The sequence below is a fragment of the Limulus polyphemus genome, unplaced genomic scaffold, assembly GCF_000517525.1.
Source record: "Limulus polyphemus unplaced genomic scaffold, Limulus_polyphemus-2.1.2 Scaffold617, whole genome shotgun sequence".
Taxonomy (NCBI): domain Eukaryota; kingdom Metazoa; phylum Arthropoda; class Merostomata; order Xiphosura; family Limulidae; genus Limulus; species Limulus polyphemus.
In genome coordinates this window covers 166,748-190,162 of record NW_013666227.1, presented here as the reverse complement: position 1 = coordinate 190,162, position 23,415 = coordinate 166,748, and the positions used below count along the sequence as shown (strand labels likewise).

Here is a 23,415-nt window from a genome sequence, read left to right as displayed (position 1 = left end):
CAACGTTTCGACAAGGTTTTGTCATCATCAGGTACATATTACATCATATTGAGTTTGTTTGTTTTTTGCCTGTTACGACACTAAGTGTAAGGAAATGACTAAAACGATTGGGTAAGATCACTCATTTTGTATAGAAAATTCATAGGAGACGCCACCAGTATGGACTAATTGAATATTTATGGTATTTATATTTTTGTGTGACTCATGCGTTATTGAGGACCTGTGACCAACAGTGTTGGACCCACAAACAATTGGGTACATAAATACTATAGAGAAATGTTTTTAAAAAGCAGTTGGAATGGACCTATCTGCAATTGGATACCAATTAAATACGCTTCGTACATTCAGCTCTGTGTGCGTTATAAGAGTGACATTCAATACTCTTGTGGGTCTTGTCAGTTTGTTGCCTTCTCTCTGGGCCGCAGTTCAAAATGAAGAATACCTATGTCTAACCTGGCTGTTTAGCCTATTGTCTGCATGAAATGTCTTTCAGGTGATCAAAACGAACAAATAATCGAAAATCTTGGATTAAGTAGACCAAACACATAGTAATACATTGGAGCTCCAAATATATGATGGAATAGGATTGCTGTGATCCAAATTTCTTCTGTCATTTTTCACATTAAAACATATATTGATTTCGAGATGTGGCTGGCAACATACGAACTTTGTAGGTTTGCGGTCGTCAACTTGAAATCCTTCATAATTATCTTACCGACGATTAAAGGAGATATGCCCAGCTTCGTCTCAATGACATTTTGAATCGACGGAAACATTTTCCTAACCATAGCCTTTATTTTACAAGTGAAAGCATTAATTCTGATAGGTTTGAGGGTGTTGCTTTAGAACCCATTGCTGTCCTCACTCTTTGTGTGCGAGATTTTTTGCTTCTATTGAAAACTCTCTACTATAAAATATTCTGCCTTTTGTTTCGAATTTATGGTCTATAAATACTTCTCTTTAGAAAGACCTTTCTAGTCTTTTAGCAATAAGTCTAACAGTTGCGGCCTTGCACTGTTAAATAGCAGGGAATACCTCGTAAACCAAATATATAAAACACACTGTTGCATTGCAACATACAAATCGTTCTTTTGAAATTTGATTAATCCTCCGTACAACGTACATATCGTCGAAATAATTTGAATAAACATTCCTAGTTTCAGATTAGTTGTCCTTTCTGTATCTATATAAAAATAATATTCTAATTACTACTGAGCACGTGACACTGAATTGTATTGTGTCTAGTGATATGAAGTCCAATTTTATTGTGTTTAGTGATATGAAGTCCAATTGTATTGTGTCTAGTGATATGAAGTCCAATTTTATTGTGTCTAGTGATATGAAGTCCAATTTTATTGTGTCTAGTGATATGAAGTCCGATAGCAGGTATTTAAGGTCACACGAGTAGGCAGAACATCTAAAATTAGAATTTGTGTTTTTGTAATCTGTATATTTAGTTTGAATGGTGACGATTACTTTAACCACTATCTATATGATAGATCTTGCACTCTCAAAAATAATAATCATTCAGCTAAAAATTGTTTAATTTGATATATTTTTCTTTCCTTTCATGTTCTCAGTTGCCAGAGAGCCTGTGAAGCTACCTGTGATGGTTTATATTCATGGGGAATCTTTCTTCTGGAACTCAGGAACCCTTATGATGGAAGTGTACTAGCAAGTTATGGTAACGTCGTCGTTGTTACCGTTAACTTCAGACTTGGAGTGTTAGGTAAGACGTTGGAACGGAATAGAAATAAAACGCTCTTATGAAAATAAGATTGTAATTACGAAACGGTTCACTATTTGGCGTTGTTTAAGTATTGATGTAACTTAGAAACCAAACCAATCAATATAAAGTAGACGATTATATTACTCCGATATGTTGCTGAAGAAGCAAGCATTCCAAATACAATATTAGAAATAGACAACTCACATTAAAATTAGTATAAAGGATATTTATTCATCATAATTGTTTTAAATTAATATATAAATACGAAAAACAGAAGAACGGAACGAGCCATGAGGTTCTCGCCCGACGTTAAATTTTCTGTGCTAGTCGATAACTCTTACGCGAAACGTAGGATTACTTTCAAGTTCCATGCTTACATTACGCAGAGACTAGTATGTTCGTAAATATATTTTTGCCATTAGACGGGCGCTACGATAAAACACGTTGATGAAGTCTAATTTAAAAATGTAAAAATGATTTTATCTTATTAAAGTGGTTTGGCATACTTGTATAACTATGAAATTATAGTATATTCAATTAGTGAGACCTCTTAAAAGTGACTGTTGTATTATACTTGGATTATTATAATCCAGATTGGGCTTAATATTACTTTATTTTAGATAGAAGAACGAGTTTTATTTTATTATTAATATGCTGATATGTATTTTATTTACGCCTCTTTGAAAGTGTAAAGTTTCCATAGATTAGCAGTACGGAATAAAATATTTCTATGATCTATAGTGAATAAGATAGTTTTTAGAAAATCTTTAACCAGAAAAGGGGTAAAACTATTGTGAAAAGCAGATATAGACCACCAGGTGAAGCTCTCTTCAAAAGGCTTTAATCGATTAAATGTTATCGTAAATTTTATAACTAAAGTTTAGCTGTGTGTGTGTAAAACATTTATTTGTACAACACAATGAATGAATATGGTTGTTTTCACTTAGACTGCCAGATGATATATAAATCAAAGAAGTATTTATTACGTATTGAATATTTTCTACAATATATTTGTTCTTTTAAACGGTATGAAATTATACCATAAAAATGTGTTGAAAACTAACAGCTGGCAATGTCGTTGTGTAATAAGTTAATAAAAATACTACATACGATTTTAAAAAATGAACGTCAGGGATGAAAGATTATGTATTACAGTCATTGATCAGCTCTGAAACCATCCGAGATAGGAAGTTTAACATCTACTTAAATATGAACGTTAAATCAATCATTGTAAATTTTCCATGCAATATTTCACGTAATGTGTATATTTGTTATGTGGTACTTAAAGAACTGTGGCATAGAGTTGTTAACAACCATAAAAACATTGTAAGGAACATCGGTTAAAAAAGAGCTTCGATGTTATTGTCACTTTGAAACAAACTCGAATTTTATCGGGGACATAATCCAGAAGCACATTGCATAAACATATTGGCATAAGATATATTTTTCAGTAACAATGAAACGTATTTTATTGATATGCTTATACAATCAAGCAAAGTGTAAAATGTGTGAAACCACATGATCCGTTTTTGTAAAATACATATAATTAATAAGAGTTTGAACCACCGGAATCAGTTATGTAGGAAGTAGGCAAGAATTAAATGCTATGCAGAAATAATTAAAATATAGAAAATGCTAATATATTTTTCGTAACATGTGCCTAATATTGAACGTAAAAGAAGACACCGTTCTTTATGCCTAATATTACCCAAATGAAAATAACCCACTATGAAGTCCAATTTTGCTGAAATTCTCTTCTGTAAACCTAAAGTTGCTGAAACTAAGAAAGTTCGTTGAGTGTTGGTCGAACAAATTAAAATAAAACTCGATGCCTAGAACTACTGTTATGAAAACTAAGACGTATGAGTTTGTAAAAAAAAAAAGTATTGAAAAATTGAACTGACTTCAGAGACCTAATTACTTAAATTTGAATAAAAAAATTTACTTTTGTCCCAAATTATTTAAAATTATTCTGTTACTTTGGAAAATTAAAGCGTCTGAAATAATATCCACGTTTTATCAGTTTTTGAAATTCCAGCGTCCTGAATGAAGATTGGCCTCCTAAATATTTTAAGGATAACGTTGCGTTGTGTGCCAAGGAACTCACTCTGATAACTGTGCGTCTCGGTCAATGGAGCGAATAACATGTTATTATTTTTAACGAATCATTACTATTTGGACAAATATAATAAATCATTGGTTTAAAGATCTGGAACAGAGAAATGCCATAACTTAGTGAGCTCGTTTATCTACGAACCTGATATATATATACATATATATATATACATACATATATATATATACATATACACGATTATAGCGTATTTTGTCTATCTATCTGTTTATCTGTCCGTTTATTTTTCTCTTTTTCCATGTATTTATCTATTTATATATATGTGTGAGTGTGTTTCTATTTCTTTCTTAATATCTACCTATTAATATATCTATTCGTATTCTACCCAATGTAAGTAAAAAACTTAGTTAGCAGTGAAGTTGAAAACATGTAAGAAGAGGCTAAGATTATTTGCACGTGTCATTAAAAATCTCAACTCTATACATTAGATTTTAACAATAGTTTATACCAAAATTGTGTCCTGAATATCTTAAGTTGAACATGTTAAAGTGATAAGTTAATACACGTGGCTTTCGTCTTATATTTTATCCTCAAATATTAGGATTTAGAATCAAAATTGAATACGTATACGTAAAAACTTGAAAGAAAGAATACTTACTTTAAGCTTTTGCTATATGATAAGTCTCTATCCAGCTATGCTACAAGTTTTAATAAAGAAATGTGATGCCTTAATATTTGAGTTTATCTCTATCTCTTTTAGTATCCGTTTGTTTTCTTTAATCTCTTCACAAAAATATGACGAAGGTTAACTCTGATTTAGACTATTTGACAATTTTCAAAGGCTGATGATACGATATTGTTATTTGTGCACGCAGTTGAAAACAGGACACTAAAATCTGAAATAAAGTGTCATTTTCCAAACGTAAACTTACTAGTGCTCTCTGTTCCTCCATCTGTCTGTATGCATCTGAAATAGGTCAGGATGAATTCAGTCTTCAAATATTAATACAGATAAAATAACTAATGACTTTGTACCCTGTTTCTAGGCAACTTTTTCTAGCTTTTCTGTAAAATTGAGTTTTGGTTTTCAATTGGTCTAGGGGGAGAATTATGTATAGTATAATATACTTATCAATTTTTAATACTGATTAGATTATATCTGATGAATGAGATCACCACAAAAAAGGCATAAGAAAAATGTATACTGCCATAATATAACGTAGAAAAATTTCGTTGCATAATTGACGTTTCATTCCAAAGTAGCTATTTAAGGTTTAAAAGTCCCCCAGTGGCACAGCGCTATGTCTGCGGACTTACAGCGCTTGAAACCTGGTTTCGATACCCGTGGTGGGCAGAGCACAGATAGCCCATGGTGTAGCTTTGTGCTTAACTGCAAACAAACAAGGTTTAAAAATCTTTGTTTCAGCAATTATGGGGTTCAGAAAGTGAGAAGGTTTGAAATGTAAAGCCGATCCCTACTCAAAAATGTTCTTCAGTATAGTTTGCATCTATTATTTCTAATTATATTTCTTAACAAATGGTGTCGCTGCAGAAAATATTTTCGATTATATTTAATGATTTTGGGTAGTTGCTTTTAAATCTGTTTTAAAATACATAATATTTGATAAGAATGAAACTGATTTAAAACTTAACATAAGCAGAAGGTCCTTATCTTCCTGTTTATACTTAATATGGAGAAACTTCAGTCACAAGAAGACGAATTTCCATGCTTAATCTTAATATATATTGTATATATTTTTCTAGGTTTTTTCCCAGCAACAGAGGGATCTGCTCGAGGAAATTATGGCCTTATGGACCAAGTAGCAGCTCTACACTGGATACAGGAAAACATTGACGGGTTTGGCGGAGATCCACATAATGTGACGATATTTGGTCAGGGTCATGGAGCCGCATGTGCAAACATCCTCATGATAACACCTATGGCTAAAGGTACTGGTTTCGTTTCTCGTGTATATCTAATAATCTGTAAAAAAAAGAAAAAATAGGTACATTGGGGTGTTTCTAGAACTGTATGCATATATGTAAACGTGTATATAACAACGTATGAAACGTGGGTATTGTTTACTACTTGATGTCAACCCGAATTATTAGAAAACATTTTCCTTAATAGATGCATACAAGTTCCAATACTAATCGTATTAATTAAAATATTGTTTGTTTTTATAGAGTGTTATAACCACTAAGGTGATTTATGAATCATGTTAAGTCTGTATAGAACACGTTACATAATCAGTATTCTCAAGCAATGAGTCCTGGTGCCAAAATATCCAATGTCTAATGTTTTCGGCGCTATTTTCTGCCGTTCCTTTGAAGTAATCTTTTAAACATCTTGCATGAGAAACGGTCAGACAATTACACATAAGTATATATAAAATGCTCAAAAGCCTTTAGAGGATTTATTACATTGATAATGTAAACAGAAACGTAGTTTTTGTTTATGATGAAAATAATCCAACAGATGTTTACAAATGAAACATGATAAACCATCATATCTTAATTCAGGTTTATATCCATCCGAAAACTACTTCTTTAAAACATGATAAACTATCATATCTTAATTCAGGTTTATATCCATCCGAAAACTACTTCTTTAAAACATGATAAACCATTATATCTTAACTCAGGTTTATATCCATCCGAAAACTACTTCTTTAGTACTGTGCCAACTGGCAAACATAGCACCATTTCAAATTCAAAGCCTCGATTTCGTAATATAGGTAAATCATTACAAGACAATCAATATTACGTCATTAGTTCCCTTAGACTAAATTAAATGTAAATGTTTGTATTCTGTTGTATCAGTATTATTTCCTACTTCTTTGTTTCCGCTAGATTCTCCTTGTCTAATTGATCACATCTGTAACGAACTATTTTCTCGCTAACAGTTGTTAGTTTTCAACGCGTTGACAACGTGATTATTAACGGATTATCTATGCATTTACAGAAGTACGTTTAGAGTTATATTTTAATTGTAATTTCCTGCAGAATCACCTGTGTTTCTTTGACATACTCTGAACATATTTTCAAACGACAAACATTCATTTAGCAAACAAAAATGTTTGTCCGTATTTATGAAAAAAAAATTTATAATATGAGAAAGAAAAAAAAATATTTCATGGACATGACGTTTCGTCAGGTATAGATACAAAATGATTTACGTCTTCTATATACGCATCAGGTTTTCTAATCGCCAGGAAAGTTTTAAATGTATTTAGATGTATTTACTTTTTATGCTCGTTTTCTTAATCTGTTTGAGTGTAATCTTTCTTCCCAGATATTATAAGGTTTTTGTATCTTGTTTAGAAAGTGGATATTTAACCCTAATTCGCTTTATATCTTAAAATGAAAATAATCTATAATGGTAAATTTTTAAAACAACAAGCATATGAGATGATTCACATTGGAAAGTTTATTATTTGATTTTTTTTTGAACTATCTTTAATTTTATTGGTCTGTTCGCATCTTATTAATTTACAAACATTCGTGACATGAAAGACGCGTTAACCGAATATAGAGTACATATTCTATAACTTTGGCGGTTTGTGACTCAGAGCTGCTTGAAATAGTTTCTTATTATTAAGTCACTATAATTCAAGCACTTCTACAGAATAGTACACAGAATGAATATTTATGTGAGTTTTATAAAAGGAATTCTCTGAGGATAAATTATGAGAAACAAATGAAGAGGCCGCTAGGGGAGCCAAATACCACTTTTCAGGCACAGCCATTCATGTTAATTATTAATCATTATTGGGCTATTTTGAAGTATATTCGTTTAGGTCACTGCGATTGCGTGCTTTTATAATATAATTTACATATAGTATTATAATTCCGTGGGAGTGAAATAAGTTTTAAGGTACATTTTACATGTTTTCTATAGGGTAACAATATTTTTATAGCTTATGTAACTTTCTTTAAAAGGGGTATTTGATATTTTTCTATACGATAAATATATTTTAAAATACACAAAAATTCAACTGTGGGAGCCTAGGAAACATTATTCTCCAAAACACCAAACATGTTTTCATACGGGTTTGAGATATTTTTGTTTGTTTGTCGTTTTTTCTTTTTTTTTGGGGGGGGGGGCTTCGTTGGTTTAGCTATTAGCGTGTAGACTGTGAATACAAAGATCCACGGTTCGCATCCTGTTGCCGCAAAGTTGTGTTCTGCACTTTGAGGCCGTGGGTGCGTTATAAGAGTGACAGTCAAATCCCACTATTCGGTTAGAGGTGCCCAAAATTAGGCGGTCGGTGCTATTGGCTACCTGCCTTCCCTTTAGTATATCAGTTAAAGATTGGTGACACTATCAAAGTAGTCCTTGTGTAGCATTTCATGGATATCTGAAAACAACAAACAAACAAAAGTTTTTTTATATATAAATATAGTGCTGTGCTATAATACTTTTTCATGTATTTTACGTCCATACAACCATCATTCTGGTGTTAAATTACTTTGCTTCTCTCTGTGGTGTTTGGGGACATGGTTAAATAAATAGGTGCAAATTAAAATTATGAAACCGCAACTCTCTATCCCTTTGGATCTATCCTAAAGTTTGGTTACTAATGGCATCTCATTTCATTAGTTTGATTTACATCTGATTAAATTCAAATTAAATTTGTGACGAGAATATCTGAACTGGTAAGTAGTAAGCAATTATAGTTTGCAACAAAACACGTAACACATTACCATTAGATGTTAGTAAAGTTCCAGGGATTGTGTTGTTTGCTTTCACTGAAGAATAATTCACGCTGTTATCAAAAGTAAATTGTGCTTCGTTTTTAATTCTGAAAAAAAAAATAGATTAAACGCACCTGGTGGTAAACATTCTGGTCACTTTGATTACAATTAACTGAAGTATTACGTTGTACATAATATAAAAATTTAGCACGTTACGTACGAAACGAAAGTGTTTTTCTGTAGAAATGGACATGAACTTCAAAGCGATAATGGCTAGGGATTTATGCAATTATCACGAACAGTTTGAAATGTGGTGAATCTGATATTTATTATTGTTACAGTGAAGGCACCACGTGCTGTTCTGAGATAATATTAAATTAATGAGTTGGACCAGTTCTCACGGTATAAGATGATGTTAGATAAACACAGCTAGAACAAATTTCATGGTCTGAGACGATGTTAGATAAATGCAGTTAGACAAAATTTCATGGTATGAGATGATGTTTGATAAACACAGCTAGACCAAAGTTTACGTATGAGATGATGTTAGATAAACACAGCTAGACCAAAACTCACGGTACAAAATGATGTTTGATAAACACAGCTAGACCAAAGTTCACGTATGAGATGATGTTAGATAAACACAGTTAGGCCAAATCTCACAGTATAAGATGATGTTAGGTAAACACCGCTAGACCATTTCTAACGGTAAAAAAATAATAGATTTAAATTTCATTTTTGATAAAAATAAAAAATAAAAAAGTCAATTTTATTATCCGTATAATAACTGATAATTAACTGGAAATGTAATCTTCAAAACCAAGTAATTATCGTCAAATTAGGAATACGTTAAAATTGCAATTATAAATTAATTCTCACGTAATTTTCTTTACAAAATAATGTCTGAACTGCACGAAAACAAAAGGCAATTTTACAGGAAAGACACGACGCGCTATTCTGTGGAACATATATTATATCTTCTTACATATAGAACCACAGAGAGGTTGCTTTTCTTTAAAGTGTTTTGCTATACATAACAAATGGAACCGAGATTGATTCTGATCCGAACAGAGAACGACCCGGAGACAGGCGTCGGTTTGTTAGTTTGCACATCGACATGTAGCAGAAAACAACATCTCGAAACACAGTACGATCCGGAGACAGACGTCTGTTTGTTACATGATAAGTCGATGTTTTTGTAGAAAATGACATTTCGAACAAAATGAATCTCTCTTTGATATCCGAATACTTTTTTTAGTCGAACTGGAAAATTTTCAGGGTGCAGAGTAAATTATTTATATGTTAGATATATATATATGTATATATACACACACAACATTTATATGTTATATATATATACATGTATATACACACAACATTTATATGTTATATATATACGTGTATATACACCAGACGTTTCAGCTCCTGAGACTAAATGCTATTCAACTTCTGGATCTCAAAATTAACTGGCGATTCGAAAAGCATGAAACCTTATCGAATCAGAGAGAGCTCTTTATTCTACATGTTTCAGTTTCTTTTTATTTTGTAAAAGTCTCCAAAACAATTCCTCCTCGAAGAATTCTAGTGGTTATAATCATTCTTCAAACTTAAATCAATACTGTATTAAGAAAATATTACATTGATAAACATAGACTTCATCATGCACTTGGACCAGTTCTACCCACTCAGAGACTGGAATATCATACACAAAGTATTCTGTCTAGTCATGTATTTATACCGACTCTTAGAGCTCGCGACTTTCATATATAGATGGTAGCCTTTGTTTCTTCTACACAACTGATTGGTTTGGTTTGTTATGAATTTCACCCAAAGCTACACGAGTGCTATCTACGCTAGCCGTCCCTAATTTAGCAGTGAAATACTAGAGTGAAGGCAGCTAGTCATCACCACTCACCACCAACTTTTGGACTACTCTTTTACCAACGAATAGTGGAATTGACCGTCACTTTATAACACCCCCACGGCATGTTTAGTGAGACGGGGGTTCGAACCCGCGACCCTCAGATTGCGAGTCGAGCGCCCGTAATCATTTGGCCATGCAGTAAAACTCAGCGTAAAACAATGTTATTTCAGGTTATAAGGTGTTGCCCAAAAAATAAGCTTTTAATATCGAAATAGCGACAACCTGACAATTAATAAAAACTACTGAAATTATGAAAAGGCTCTCAGTGAATGAACATTGTGATGAATGTTTCTGTGTTTTTCCATTATTACACAATTACTTACCTAATATTTTCTACAAATTATGTTTATTCTTCAACAACTGTTACGATACAGGGGATGTTTTAATGGTGGCAGTTTAGTTTTTCCTACGCTAATGATTTAAACCGAATAATAAATAATAAATAGCAAACATAAGTTTAAATAACTTGTTTATATAAGTGTATGCTTGTGTTTTTTGTTGGCGCTTTTTTTACGTGAAGGTCCAAAATAACTGAGAGATATGTGAATAAGTAGTTAGAAATTCATTTTATATACAGTTTGTTATCCTAACTTTACTACGGTAGACCGTTAGCTCTAAAAAAAAAGCATCATTTAATTGAATCTTCACGGTAATCACCATCTGTACAACACAGCGGTAAAGTGGCATTCACGAGATAGTTTTTTTTTCATTGTTGTTATTATCTAGTAATCTATGTTTTACTTCTATTTGTACCAGTTTTATTTATGTTCGTATGCGTGTGTGTTTTTTCATTGCTTTTCTCTTTCATTAGAAACAATTACATAAATACCTTCCCACAACTAATTGTAGCTGATGGAAGGTATTTAGGACGTTTTAGGCTTAAGTATCCATATTTGCTCCTAATTTTAAAGTTACACTTTCACCTTTCATACAAACCTTGAAAATATAGAATAAACCTGACCAATATTGTTGTGTTATGAATTATTTTTAAATAAAAGAATATTCCATTTATTTATGTTTGTTGTGTTATTTAATTTATTCAGAAGTGTTTATAACAAAGTTTTTAAGGTTGTATAAAATATAGTATCTTTTTTTGCACAGACAATGATTATTTACAAAGCATATTAATTATAGTCACGTCATTTACAAATAGATGTCTATTGGCTCATTAAGGACACTGAGTCCTTACCAAATGGTTTAGCTTTAGAACCTAAGATTTCTAATAATAACCACAATAAGTATACGTTAACAAAATCTATAGGTAAAGTGGAGGCGAGAGAACAAATAGATATAAACTTGTTCTTATAATTAAATTAAGGGTTTCTCTATAAAACACCGTTAGCACTGTGATCATAGTAAATAGAAACATCAATCTCACCACTCTACAGCCAGATTCAAAACTCCCCCTTCCAAATAAAAACCGTTAAATTTTCTTTATTTGAAACTAAATATCTGAAGATATTTCGTTTTTGGAAGTAATGTTTTACCTCATTAGATCCTTACAGAGACTGAAACGTTTATGCACGATGAAGTTTAAACATATGATAGGTGCATATTTGAAATTGGCAGGATTTACAAATTTGACTGGAATTAATAATTAAAAACAAACTTAAAATATAGCATTACAATAGACACAACAAAAATAGAATAAAATAAACATGAGATTTTTAATCATAAAGAAGTTTAAAAGAAATTAAATTAAACATTTAAAAGATTACTTACTATATCACACCCATAAAACAGCTTAAAACTTTTAAATATAAAATCCATAAAATGACGAAGTAACAAACATTTAAAGAAATAAAAAAACACAACTCTAAATCTTTCCTTACTTAACATTCTACACAAGCCACGCGCTCTTCAACCAATAGAATAATGCGAAAATTTGACACGATTGTCTACCAATACCCATTGACGTAAAGCTCCATTCTCAACTAATCAAATCATTCGTAGCCTAGATGTACATGCAACATGCCCCTGGAGGCACAGCGCTGCGCTTGCAGGATTATAACGCTAAAATTCAAGTTCGATACCCGCGATGGGCACAATCCAGATAGCCCATTGTGTAACTTTGCTCTTAAAAACAAACAAACAAACAACATTTCTCTCTTTATAAGAAAAATCAACGCATATTGATTTTACTGTGTTAACACTAGTTCAGTTTAAACAAAACCTCCTCAATATAGTGTAATGGTTGAAAACATGTAAACAACAACAATAAAATCGACGAATATTGATTTTACTGTGTTAACACTAAATCAGTTTAAACAAAACCTCCTCAATATAGTGTAATGGTTGAAAACATGTAAACAACAACAATAAAATCGACGCATATTGATTTTACTGTGTTAACACTAAATCAGTTTAAACAAAACCTCCTCAATATAGTGTAATGGTTGAAAACATGTAAACAACAATAAAATCGACGTAGATTGATTTTACTGTGTTAACACTAGTTCAGTTTAAACAAAACCTCCTCAATATAGTGTAATGGTTGAAAACATGTAAACAACAATAAAATCGACGTAGATTGATTTTACTGTGCTAACACTAGTTCAGTTTAAACAAAACCTCCTCAATATAGTGTAATGGTTGAAAACATGTAAACAACAACAATAAAATCGACGTAGATTGATTTTACTGTGTTAACACTAAATCAGTTTAAACAAAACCTCCTCAATATAGTGTAATGGTTGAAAACATGTAAACAACAACAATAAAATCGACGTAGATTATAAAAATCCAAATGAACAATCTAAACACTATTATCAATATCATTAAATATTCAACAATGAATATTCAATACATAAACACAGACATCCACCCGTTTTAATTAGTCTCTCCTTAAGTAAGTTAAAAGGTGTAGTAACATGAGTTTCCCGAGTCAAACAACAATGAAAAGCTCTTATCTTAGAAAAAAGCTAAACTTTAAGTAATGAAGCAGCCTATTCCCGTGATATCTCTTTAACTTTGATCGATTGTGCATAGAAATACTATAATCACTTTGAGTGTAATTATTATTATTATCATACAGTTTTCGTTAACACCTTATGTTCTAACCTTTAGAACATCAAACATCGTTCGCATTCAAATGTTTCTAGGCTCAATATGGTAAAATTACAGTGTTATCAAATTCGTATTGTCAACCGTTACGCTAACAACAAACAGCTTGAGTTAAATTTATAATTAATTACTTAGCGCCCCAAGGGGCGAAATACTACACTTTGAAACCGCATATTTACTCGTTTTTCTTATATGCCCATCCGTCAGGTGGCTCAGAGGAAAATCTAAGTGCTTGTAACGCTAAAAAAATCAGGTTTCGATAAAACAAAAAACGTGCGGTTGACAGAGTACAGATAGCCTAAAGCATATCTTTGCGCTAAGCAAAATATCTTATATATGCAATGATATTTGTTTTGCTTAGTTTTTTAATTATAAAATTTATATATACCATTTATTAAACTACTTTCTTCTTTTTTTTCATAACTGTGTTATTATTTTACTTTAACTATACCATTTTTTTTCCAAATGTTTGATTAAGCAACAAAATTAAAAGAACTTTTTCACTGGATTTTCCTAGTTTTCTTTATTCATTTTTAATAATATAAGAAACTGCACTAATATAACTATAATTTCATACTAGATGATAAATTTCTCTCTTTATTCCAGATAAAAAATAGTAATAAATTCCTGCTGCTATGAAATGATATCAGTAGATCAAAAGAAGTATTAGCAATTAGCTTTCTGCGAATAGCGGAAGACAAGAAAAGTTGGACTATATCCAACATACGTGATGAAGCGCCGCGTAAAGGTCTTCCTAAAGTTATATAGAGATAAATCCACTCTCGACATGCCCACGCATTCACTTAACTTCCTAACTATGCATTATGGTTAGTTATGTAAAATTATATGACTGCACTTCACATGTCATGAGAAATGAAAATGACAAAAATGATCGATAAAAAATAAAGTTCAGTTTCCGACGTCTGTAGAAGAGCGCGGGAAGTTTTTTTTCAGGCTATTATTACGTGATTCCTATATCAACGCACTCAGTAATTAATCCTATGCATTCTTCAATAACGTGTAGCAATCAAAAGTGTTTTAATTCTTCCGTGATCCGTATTCTTACATAATCGTAAATTTTGTAAATAAATAGCTTGTCATCGTACAGAAACGAGTTTTAACATTCCTTTTATTCAAGTTCACTCGCGCTTTTAGTCATTATTCCAGTTACAGATTATAAAGACTGTATTTCATTGACTGTTTCTACACTAGAAATATAATACTTTGGGTGTATTATATAGCGTATATAAGCATTCAGTATCGCCAGACTTAACTTACATTACACATAAACAAACCATTGGGGTTTTCTTAGCACAGGTCTAGTGTGCAAAACTCAAACGTCTCAAATTATTTATACTTTAAAACGAAAATACTTGGGTAGTGCATGGTTCGAATTAAGCAAGAATAAAATAAAAAAATCTGTAAAATACCCTCAGTATGTTTTACATTACCTGAACTTTATTAACTTACCTTACAATGAACCTCAGATATAAAAAATACATATAACTAGTGGTCGAGTTATTAACGATAAATTATCATCTCAGTATATAATATGTAACACTAGAGGTTAATGATTAGTTCTAACCTCAGCTAGGGTACAATGCTATTGGTCTGTTTACCTCATTCAGAGTGAATGGTTTTCGCCAGCAGTAATAATACATTTTCATGTCAGTTAAGGTATAGTTATACATACAGTCCCACTTATTTCTAATGTCAATTATTCTGCCCAATTATTAATGATTTCTTCTCGACTGAATTAAGATGTAATATATAAGCCACTAGTTATGCAGTTATTAATTTGTAGCTCTTGCCTTAGTCATGGTAAAGTACACACCGCCTGTAGTTCTCAACTCAGGTAGGGTATAAGATACCTCTTGTGACTCAGTTATTAATTATTAATTCTTACTTTAATTTTGGTAAATTCTATATCGCTCTTAGTTCAAATCTCGACTTACTTTTTTATTGTGTTGATAACGTAAACAGATATAATGTAATCTTGATTTTCGTCCTCAAAAATAGAAATAACTTTTGATAGTTTTGTTTGCATGAGGTTCACAGTAAGCAATACCTGTACAATATAAAATTTTCGTAATGTAAATAATTTTATTTAAAGAGATTGCAAAATACATATAACACAGGATTACCTATTGCTATAGTGAATTCTTTGTGTTTCTATCCTGACACCTTCGTATGTTATGTAAAATCAGATTTAGTTAACTACTTCATATAGAACAGTGTGCCCCCGTCACAGTAAACATGATCGCCCTTTCAGCCGTGGGGATGTTATAATGTGACGGTCAATCCCACTATTCGTTGGTAAAATGAGTAGCCCAAGAGTTGGCGGTGGGTGGTGATGACTAGCTGCCTTTCCTCTGGTCTTAAACTTCTAAATTAGGGGCAGCTAGCGCAGGTAGCCCTCGTGTAGCTTTGCGCGAAATCCATAAAAACAAACAAACAAAGTACAGTTGACACTTTTGTCAAGTATGTAGTCCAGCAAATCCCAGATTTGCTCTACGGGGTTAAGGTCTGGAGTTGGCGGCGGCCATTTGATTCACTGAAGACCTTCTGAGCTTTATTTATCTTCCAAATAGCTCTGCATCTGTTGGAAATGTGTTTGAGGTCACTATCGCCTTAAAATATCGAATTATGTCCAATCATCTTCCCTCTACAGGGTAAAGTATGATGAACTAATATTTTGTGGTACTTATGCTGATCCATGATTCTATCAATTTTGTGAATATGGCCGATACCATTCTCAAATATTACGCCCCAAACCATCACAGAACATCCTCTATGCTTGAAGCATGGCATCTCCAACCTCACATGGACTATTCGGCAAGCGTATACACTTCGGTTGGAATCATACATTTCAAATTTAGATTCTTGTCTTCAGAACACCTTGTGACATTGCTCCAAAGACTTGGGTCCATTTTCTTTCGCAAAAGCTAGCCTCTTTACTATATTCTATTAGCGCAATAAAATCTTCCTCTGTTATCCATCCCCAAAGACCAATTTTCTGCAGAGTTCTTGAAACTCTACATCTTGAAATTTTATCTTTAATGGACTTGTAAGGTTCTTAGCAAGGTTTTCCTCAGTTTCCTTCAGTTTTACACAGAGTTAATTATTAGAAATCTAACATATATTTCAGTGAGTTTTGTTTCTCCATCCCTGCCTTGTCTGATATTATAGGACTGAGTTTCCCTTTCTGTTCAAAGTGTACTTCACAGTACCTGGTGAACAATCAAGGTATTTTCACACTTAAAATAGCATCATATAAATACCTTAATTCTCTATATTTTGGTATTTTACTGACAACACCACACTGTATAAGCTGTACTACATGGTGTTTTAGAAACAAAAAAAACAGCAACAAAATGAATTATATGTGCTGTGCCCACCACGGATATAGAAACCCGGTTTTTAGCATTATAAATCCGAAAAACTTGCATCTGTGCTACTTGGGTGGGTTCGGGGGGGGGGCTTCACAAAACTACCCATTTAAAGAACTCTCTACTTGTGCTACAGTTAACATTGTATTTATAAGTAAATTATAACCGCAAAACAGAAATTTCGAAAGGAAATTTATTGCGGGGCAAAATAAACATGTGCAAAAAACTCAAACACCCATGTAAAACAAGGGACAAAATATCTGTTTATTTCATAAATCGCCCTGCATGTGTTTATCTGAACCATACAGTTTGACTGTGTTTGACTATCTTCAGTCGTGGACTTCAAAGTACAGTTAAACACTCTTGCTGATGGAAACATGCCTGCATAATACAGTGACAAAAAGAGCTATGTCGATATCCCGCTTTCGGTAAGACCACGGTCTTAATGAAGTATCCCATAATCCTCGATTACCGAACTCGGTGATCACTGTCATTAATCATTCAAGGGAAGATTAACTCCCAGCTCATATTAACCTGTACGAACCCATGCAACATCCATTCACCTGGCCAAACAGTATAAAGCTTTCTTGAATGGCCACTGTTGTGTGTCATCTTGGCTTTAGGTGATGGTGAAAGCAAGTTCGCGCACGACTACCTAAATCCTTTTTATAACGAGGGAAACTAAGTGTAAGTTATGTAAATGATTTTTTTTTACAAATTATTCCTGATTCTACGTCAATAAATGTATGTTTAATCCGCTTTTAAAATACTTTAAAATTCCAAGACACGTCGAAAAGAAATAACACAAAAGGACAAAGTACATTTTATTCACATCTTCGCTTTTGAGCAATACGTTTTGCTGTTAAAAATACTGATATTAAAGTAGGGAACTATAAAATGTTCTGTCAACTAATAAAATGGCTTACAATGACATCATTTTATAATTTTGTTTTTGTGCTTCTGATAAATAAAGATAAAGTTACTAAGCACAATCGTACCTGCTAGCAAAGTATATAATTTTTAACCATGTAAAGAACGTATGCAGTAACCTACCTGGAACATTAAAGTTTGTTCTTACATATTCGTTTCATATATCCCACTAGTGTTAATGATGTTTGCTTTTAACTAACTACCTTCCCTCCAGTGTATCAGTTCAAAATTAGGAATGTCTCTGCAAAGATAGTCCCTGTGTAACTTTGCGCTTAAACTCTAAACAAACAAACACAAACATAAATTGTATTTTTATGATATAATAGTTAGACTCAGAGCTGTTAAAGGTTATATGGTAATGTTTCATTACACATTCTGTCGGGCGTGGCTTAGGTTAGAATGTCCGAACTATGAACTTGAGAGTTCATGGTTCGCCTCTCGTTGCGGCAAAAACGCACTTAATACTTTTGGTCATGTGTGTGTTATAAAAGTGACGGCCAAATCTTACTATTTAACTATATAAGAGCATCAAAAGAGTTGAAGGTGGCTACTGTTGACTAGTTGTTCTCACTGTAGCCTATCAGTCGAAAATTAGGAATACTTAAGCACAGATAGCCTTAGTGTAACTTTGCGAAAAAATTTTTAACTAACAAATAAACATTGTCTATATGAACATATTTCGTCTGATCTTTTCTATATAACTTACTTACTCAAATATATAGAATAACAAAAGCCTACAATGTCTTCAATAAACAATTTAGTATATTCTAGTATACTTATTATTCTGTCATATCAAAAAAATACACTCCATAAATTTTAGCCTTATTTCGTAGTTTCCTTTCTTATTACATGATGGAAACTCATTCACTCACTGAACGCCAGGCCAGTACCAAGATAATATCTGAAACAAACAATGCTGCAGTGAGTTTTCTAGTTACATACATTTATTATAAACGTTCTGTGTTAGCTGTCCAGTAAGAACAGAGATTAGGCTATTTTAACAAAGTTTTACATTTATTATAAACGTTCTATGTTAGCTGTCCAGTAAGAACAGAGATTAGGCTATTTTAACAAAGTTTTACATTTGTTATAAACGTTCTGTGTTAGCTGTCCAGTAAGAACAGAGATTAGGCTATTTTAACAAAGTTTTACATTTATTATAAACGTTCTGTGTTAGCTGTCCAGTAAGAATAGAGATTAGGCTATTTTAACAAAGTTTTACATTTATTATAAACGTTCTGTGTTAGCTGTCCAGTAACAACAGAGATTAGGCTATTTTAACAAAGTTTTATATTTATTATGAACGTTCTGTGTTAGCTGTCCAGTAAGAACAGAGATTAGGATATTTTAACAAAGTTTCATGCGCATGCATTTTTTGGTTTCGATACGTACACCTACAATTGAGGCCTGGCATGGCTAGATGGTTAGGACGCTTGACTTGCAATCTTAAGGTCGTGGGTTCGAATCCCCGTCCCACCAAACATGCTCGTCCTTTATTATGTGATGGTCAATCCCACTATCCGTTGGTAAAAGAGTAACCCAAGAGTTGGCGGTGGGTGGTTATGACTAGTTGCCTTCCCTCTAGTCTCCAACTGCTAAATTATGGGCGGCTGTTGCAGATAGCCCTCGTATAGCTTTGCTAAAAATTCAAAGCAATCCTACAATAGAAGTTTCGCATATTTCTGCAAAAATAGCTTGATGTTATAAAATATAGCTGGCTTTTCAGTGTTACCAACTACGACTGCATACTTATAAATAATAATTCTGCATTTCTAATAAATGTTAGAGCAATGTATAAAAAATAATGTCTTTGAGTGTGGATTCAGCATATCTTTAGATATAGATCGTCTTATTTTTAGAAGCATTTGGAAAGTCTTCGTGAATATTGTGATTGTACATGAAGAATATATATACAGTGACATGTGTTTTACATTTCTAATCAGATTAACTATTTAATTACACTTGTTATAAGCGTATATATTTGGCTTGAATGTGTTCTCTTTCAAAGAAAGTTGAAAATATTTTAGTAAATAAGTCAATATAGATCTATGAAAGTAGCATTTTATACAGTCTTGGCCAAAATATACACATACTGTTCTATATTGATGTTATTGTCTACATGCATAGAGAAAGTAGCGTATGATCTGACAAGCATGTGCAAGTTGTTATTCTGGTCTCTTTAAATTGTTTTGAGCATTTGTTTGTCAAAACACATATGCACGCCTGTTTTGTATAAAAGGGTGTGCTTTTGGTATAACTGTTTTCGAAACAGATCAACATGTTTTTCAGACAATTTCTCTGTATTTGGATTGGAGTCATGCCTCGTCACGTGCCAGTTATTGGGCGTCAAATTGTTCGACTGTCCAGAAATGGTATGAAGCAAATGAACATTGCCAGTACATTATGATACCCCCAGTGTACTGCATCCAGAATCCTGAAACATCATCAGACTACAAGAATCGTTGTTCCAGAAAAGTCTACTGGCAGACACCGAAAAACTACTGCCAGAGATGATCGTGTTTTGGTCAGATTAGCACGTTAACGTTGAAAGAAGTATTGCAACATCTTACTACAGGAATGGCATGAACATATTAATTCCAGGGTATCTAGAAGAACTGTGAATAGGAGACTGATCAAACAAGGATATTTTGCAAGAAGGGCTATCTGCAAACCGATATTAAACATAATTCACCGCCGACATCGTATTAATTGGGCAAGACTGCATGCCAACTTACAGTTAGGACACTGGTGACATGTCGGCTTGTTAAAGCTGATGGTATGATTTGTGTTTGTCGTTTATCTGGAGAACAGATGAGAGAAGTCTGTCTTTCCCACAGGAGGTGGTGCAGTACATGTTTAGGTAGCCATTCATCGTGGCCAGCAAAGTATTCAGAGTAATCAAATCTGTAATCTCATAGAGAATTGTTGGGCATAACTTAGCCGGAAAATTGCTAACCGTCACTCTAAATTAGCTATTGTAGCTGAGTTGCAGTGCCTTCCAGTGACCAGTTGGGATGAAATCACGGTGGATTACATCAGTAACCCCATCGACAGCATTCCTCTTCACCTTGCGGAGGTTATTAAAGTACGAGGAACACCAACCAAGTACTGAATGTTTAATATGAACTTATATATGGTTACAGACGCTATTTATAACAATTTAATATTGTATTTTGTTATTACATGTGTTTTGGCAATGTTTTATTGTGATAGGTGAATTGCTGAATTACACATCTTTTTACAGGCGTCTGATAAAATTGTTTGTTGTTATAATAAATCGTTCATGATGTCTAAAGAACCTGACTCATTATACAAATTAAATATGTAGATGTTTAATATAACATGGATTTCTCAGTTTCATAGTGCTAAGTGTATTTGTATTCCATCTTAATAACACTGATTTTATTTGTAACAAATTATGCAAACATTTTGGCCAAGACTGTATGTTTCTTGCTAGAGTGTTGACAGTCGCAGATTGACCCTTTGATAGACCTCTTGATTTCGGAGCTGGCGAATCGAGTTCGATTCCCTGCGTTATCGCAAAATATACCCTGAACTTTAAGCTGCGGGTGCGTTATATGAGTGAAAGTCAGCCTCTTAGTATGGATGGTAAATGTAGTGGCTGCCTTTCCTCTGGTCACTAGTTCAACATTAGGGAAGACGGCAAGTAGGTTTAGTAGCTTTGTCATAATATAAAATACAAATTATGCAGTGTTGCCACCTGGTAACAACAACAGGACTGACACTTGACTAGGTTTTGTACACTGATATAAAAGAATGTACGATAAATCTGAAGTAATCTGTTCACCAGTAAATGAACAAATTTAGACCTCGTTTTTTATTCATTACACTATGTTGTTCATAAGGTTATTTCCCCACTAATAAAATCCCATATTTGTCACAATTAAAACCAAGCAGAAAACGAAAAAGCTAGATATATTTTATCCGTGGTGTTGATTTATTGTAGTAATCTTTACCTCAACAGGCAATCCGTCGTTCTGACACGTGTGTCTTCCTTATCTAAAATGTCCCCTGGATAGCACGTGATTAAGTAATCTTCCTTATCTAAAATGTCCCCTGGACAGAACGTGATTAAGCAATTCCTACACTCTAGCACATTTTATCTAACTTAATCTGATAATCAATACATGCTCTATGTTAATTGATAATGTATCAATAGCTGTTGCTAATCTACCGAAAGTCCATGTGTTTTACTACTTTTACATAAGACAGCTCAAACAGAATATTGAACAAAATCTGGCTTATATTAAATACATACGCCCCAATAATATTATTCTAAAGTACAACCCAAAGAATGCATAACATTAATTTACTCGTAGTTATTTTAGAAAGTTTTAAATCAAATAGTGCAGTCAATTTACATAATTAGTTGCAATGTGGGAAAAATTAATGAACGTGTTGTATTGAATTAAATCTTATTGTTTTATTGGCGATAATCAATATTTAGAATTTGAAAAAATTATTCAAGATATTTTGATTTTAATTTAGTTATAGATTATCATTTATGTTAACATAGAAATGATACCGATTTTCTTTTACCTTCCCATATACAACCGTCATCTTAACCATGTTACCATCATGTTTACAATGTTTGTGGTTGAGTGATTAGGAAACCGAAAACAAAAAGAGAAGAAAGTGCTGGACTTATGAATGTCCGTGGAATGTAGCTTGGCACCGTTTATTTTTCTTCAGCACAACTTGTCTACACAGCACCGCTGGTGTATTTTTCCAGAAGTTTCCAATCTTAGAGGGCTGCATCTTTGTGGCCAATAGATAAGCTCATTAAAACCTGTTTTCGTTTCTATGGGAACGTGAAGACGAAAGAAGGAATTGGCGCGTAACCCAGGTAGTAGTATTGAATATTACAGGATTTATATCGATAAGAAAACACAAAAACCTGGAACCATTTCACGCATGAACAGGATTTTAATGTATTAACTATAGAGTGAAAACATCATACACTTGTATTGTTATGCAAATTAAGCACTTCAATTTCTCAAAGCTGTGAATGAATTTGTCTAAATTTAAGGCCCCCTTATTTGCCTAAAATTACTAAATGACCATGTAAAAATAGTCATTTTCTATGCTCAGAATAGTGATTTCTACTAAGTTCAAATTATGTTTCCTTTCGTATTATCATCTCTGTTACACAAAAAGTCGGTTATTTAATGACGTTATTGAGAAGTGAAGCGCAATCTTGAGATAAATCAATATTAAACACTGTCGTGACAGAAGGCTTTCAAAGTTCGCCAGTTGAACGAGCATGAAAACCGAGCAGATCAACATGCATTATTAATATTCTAATAGCGAGTGCTTTCGTCTCGCATTCATTAAATTCATTGATGCTTTATTATAGATTTTTACCATACAATTAATTGTCTTAGTATATCTGTAAGTATTTAGATTTTAAAAATTATCCCATTGTTTATTATAAAAAATTGTGTCACGTATATAGTAATAGCATCATGGGTTAGATGTACTGTATTTGGCTTTCATATCACATTTCTGTAACACTTTGCACATTGTAAGATGAAAGTTTGTATAATTTCCTATTAATAAACGGCCCGGCATGGCCAGGTGGTTAGGG

The 23,415-nt window shown here is 32.8% G+C and overlaps 1 protein-coding gene across 1 annotated transcript in view; it reads left to right on the top strand.

The window, feature by feature from the left end:
- The window catches only part of LOC106459490 (neuroligin-4, X-linked-like), a 150,809-nt gene that overhangs the window by 79,530 nt on the left and 47,864 nt on the right, over positions 1 to 23,415 (top strand). The window contains 3 exon segments of the mRNA XM_013919116.2: positions 1,581 to 1,646; positions 1,649 to 1,729; positions 5,568 to 5,753. Of these exon segments, the coding sequence (XP_013774570.2) occupies positions 1,581 to 1,646; positions 1,649 to 1,729; positions 5,568 to 5,753 (333 nt within the window).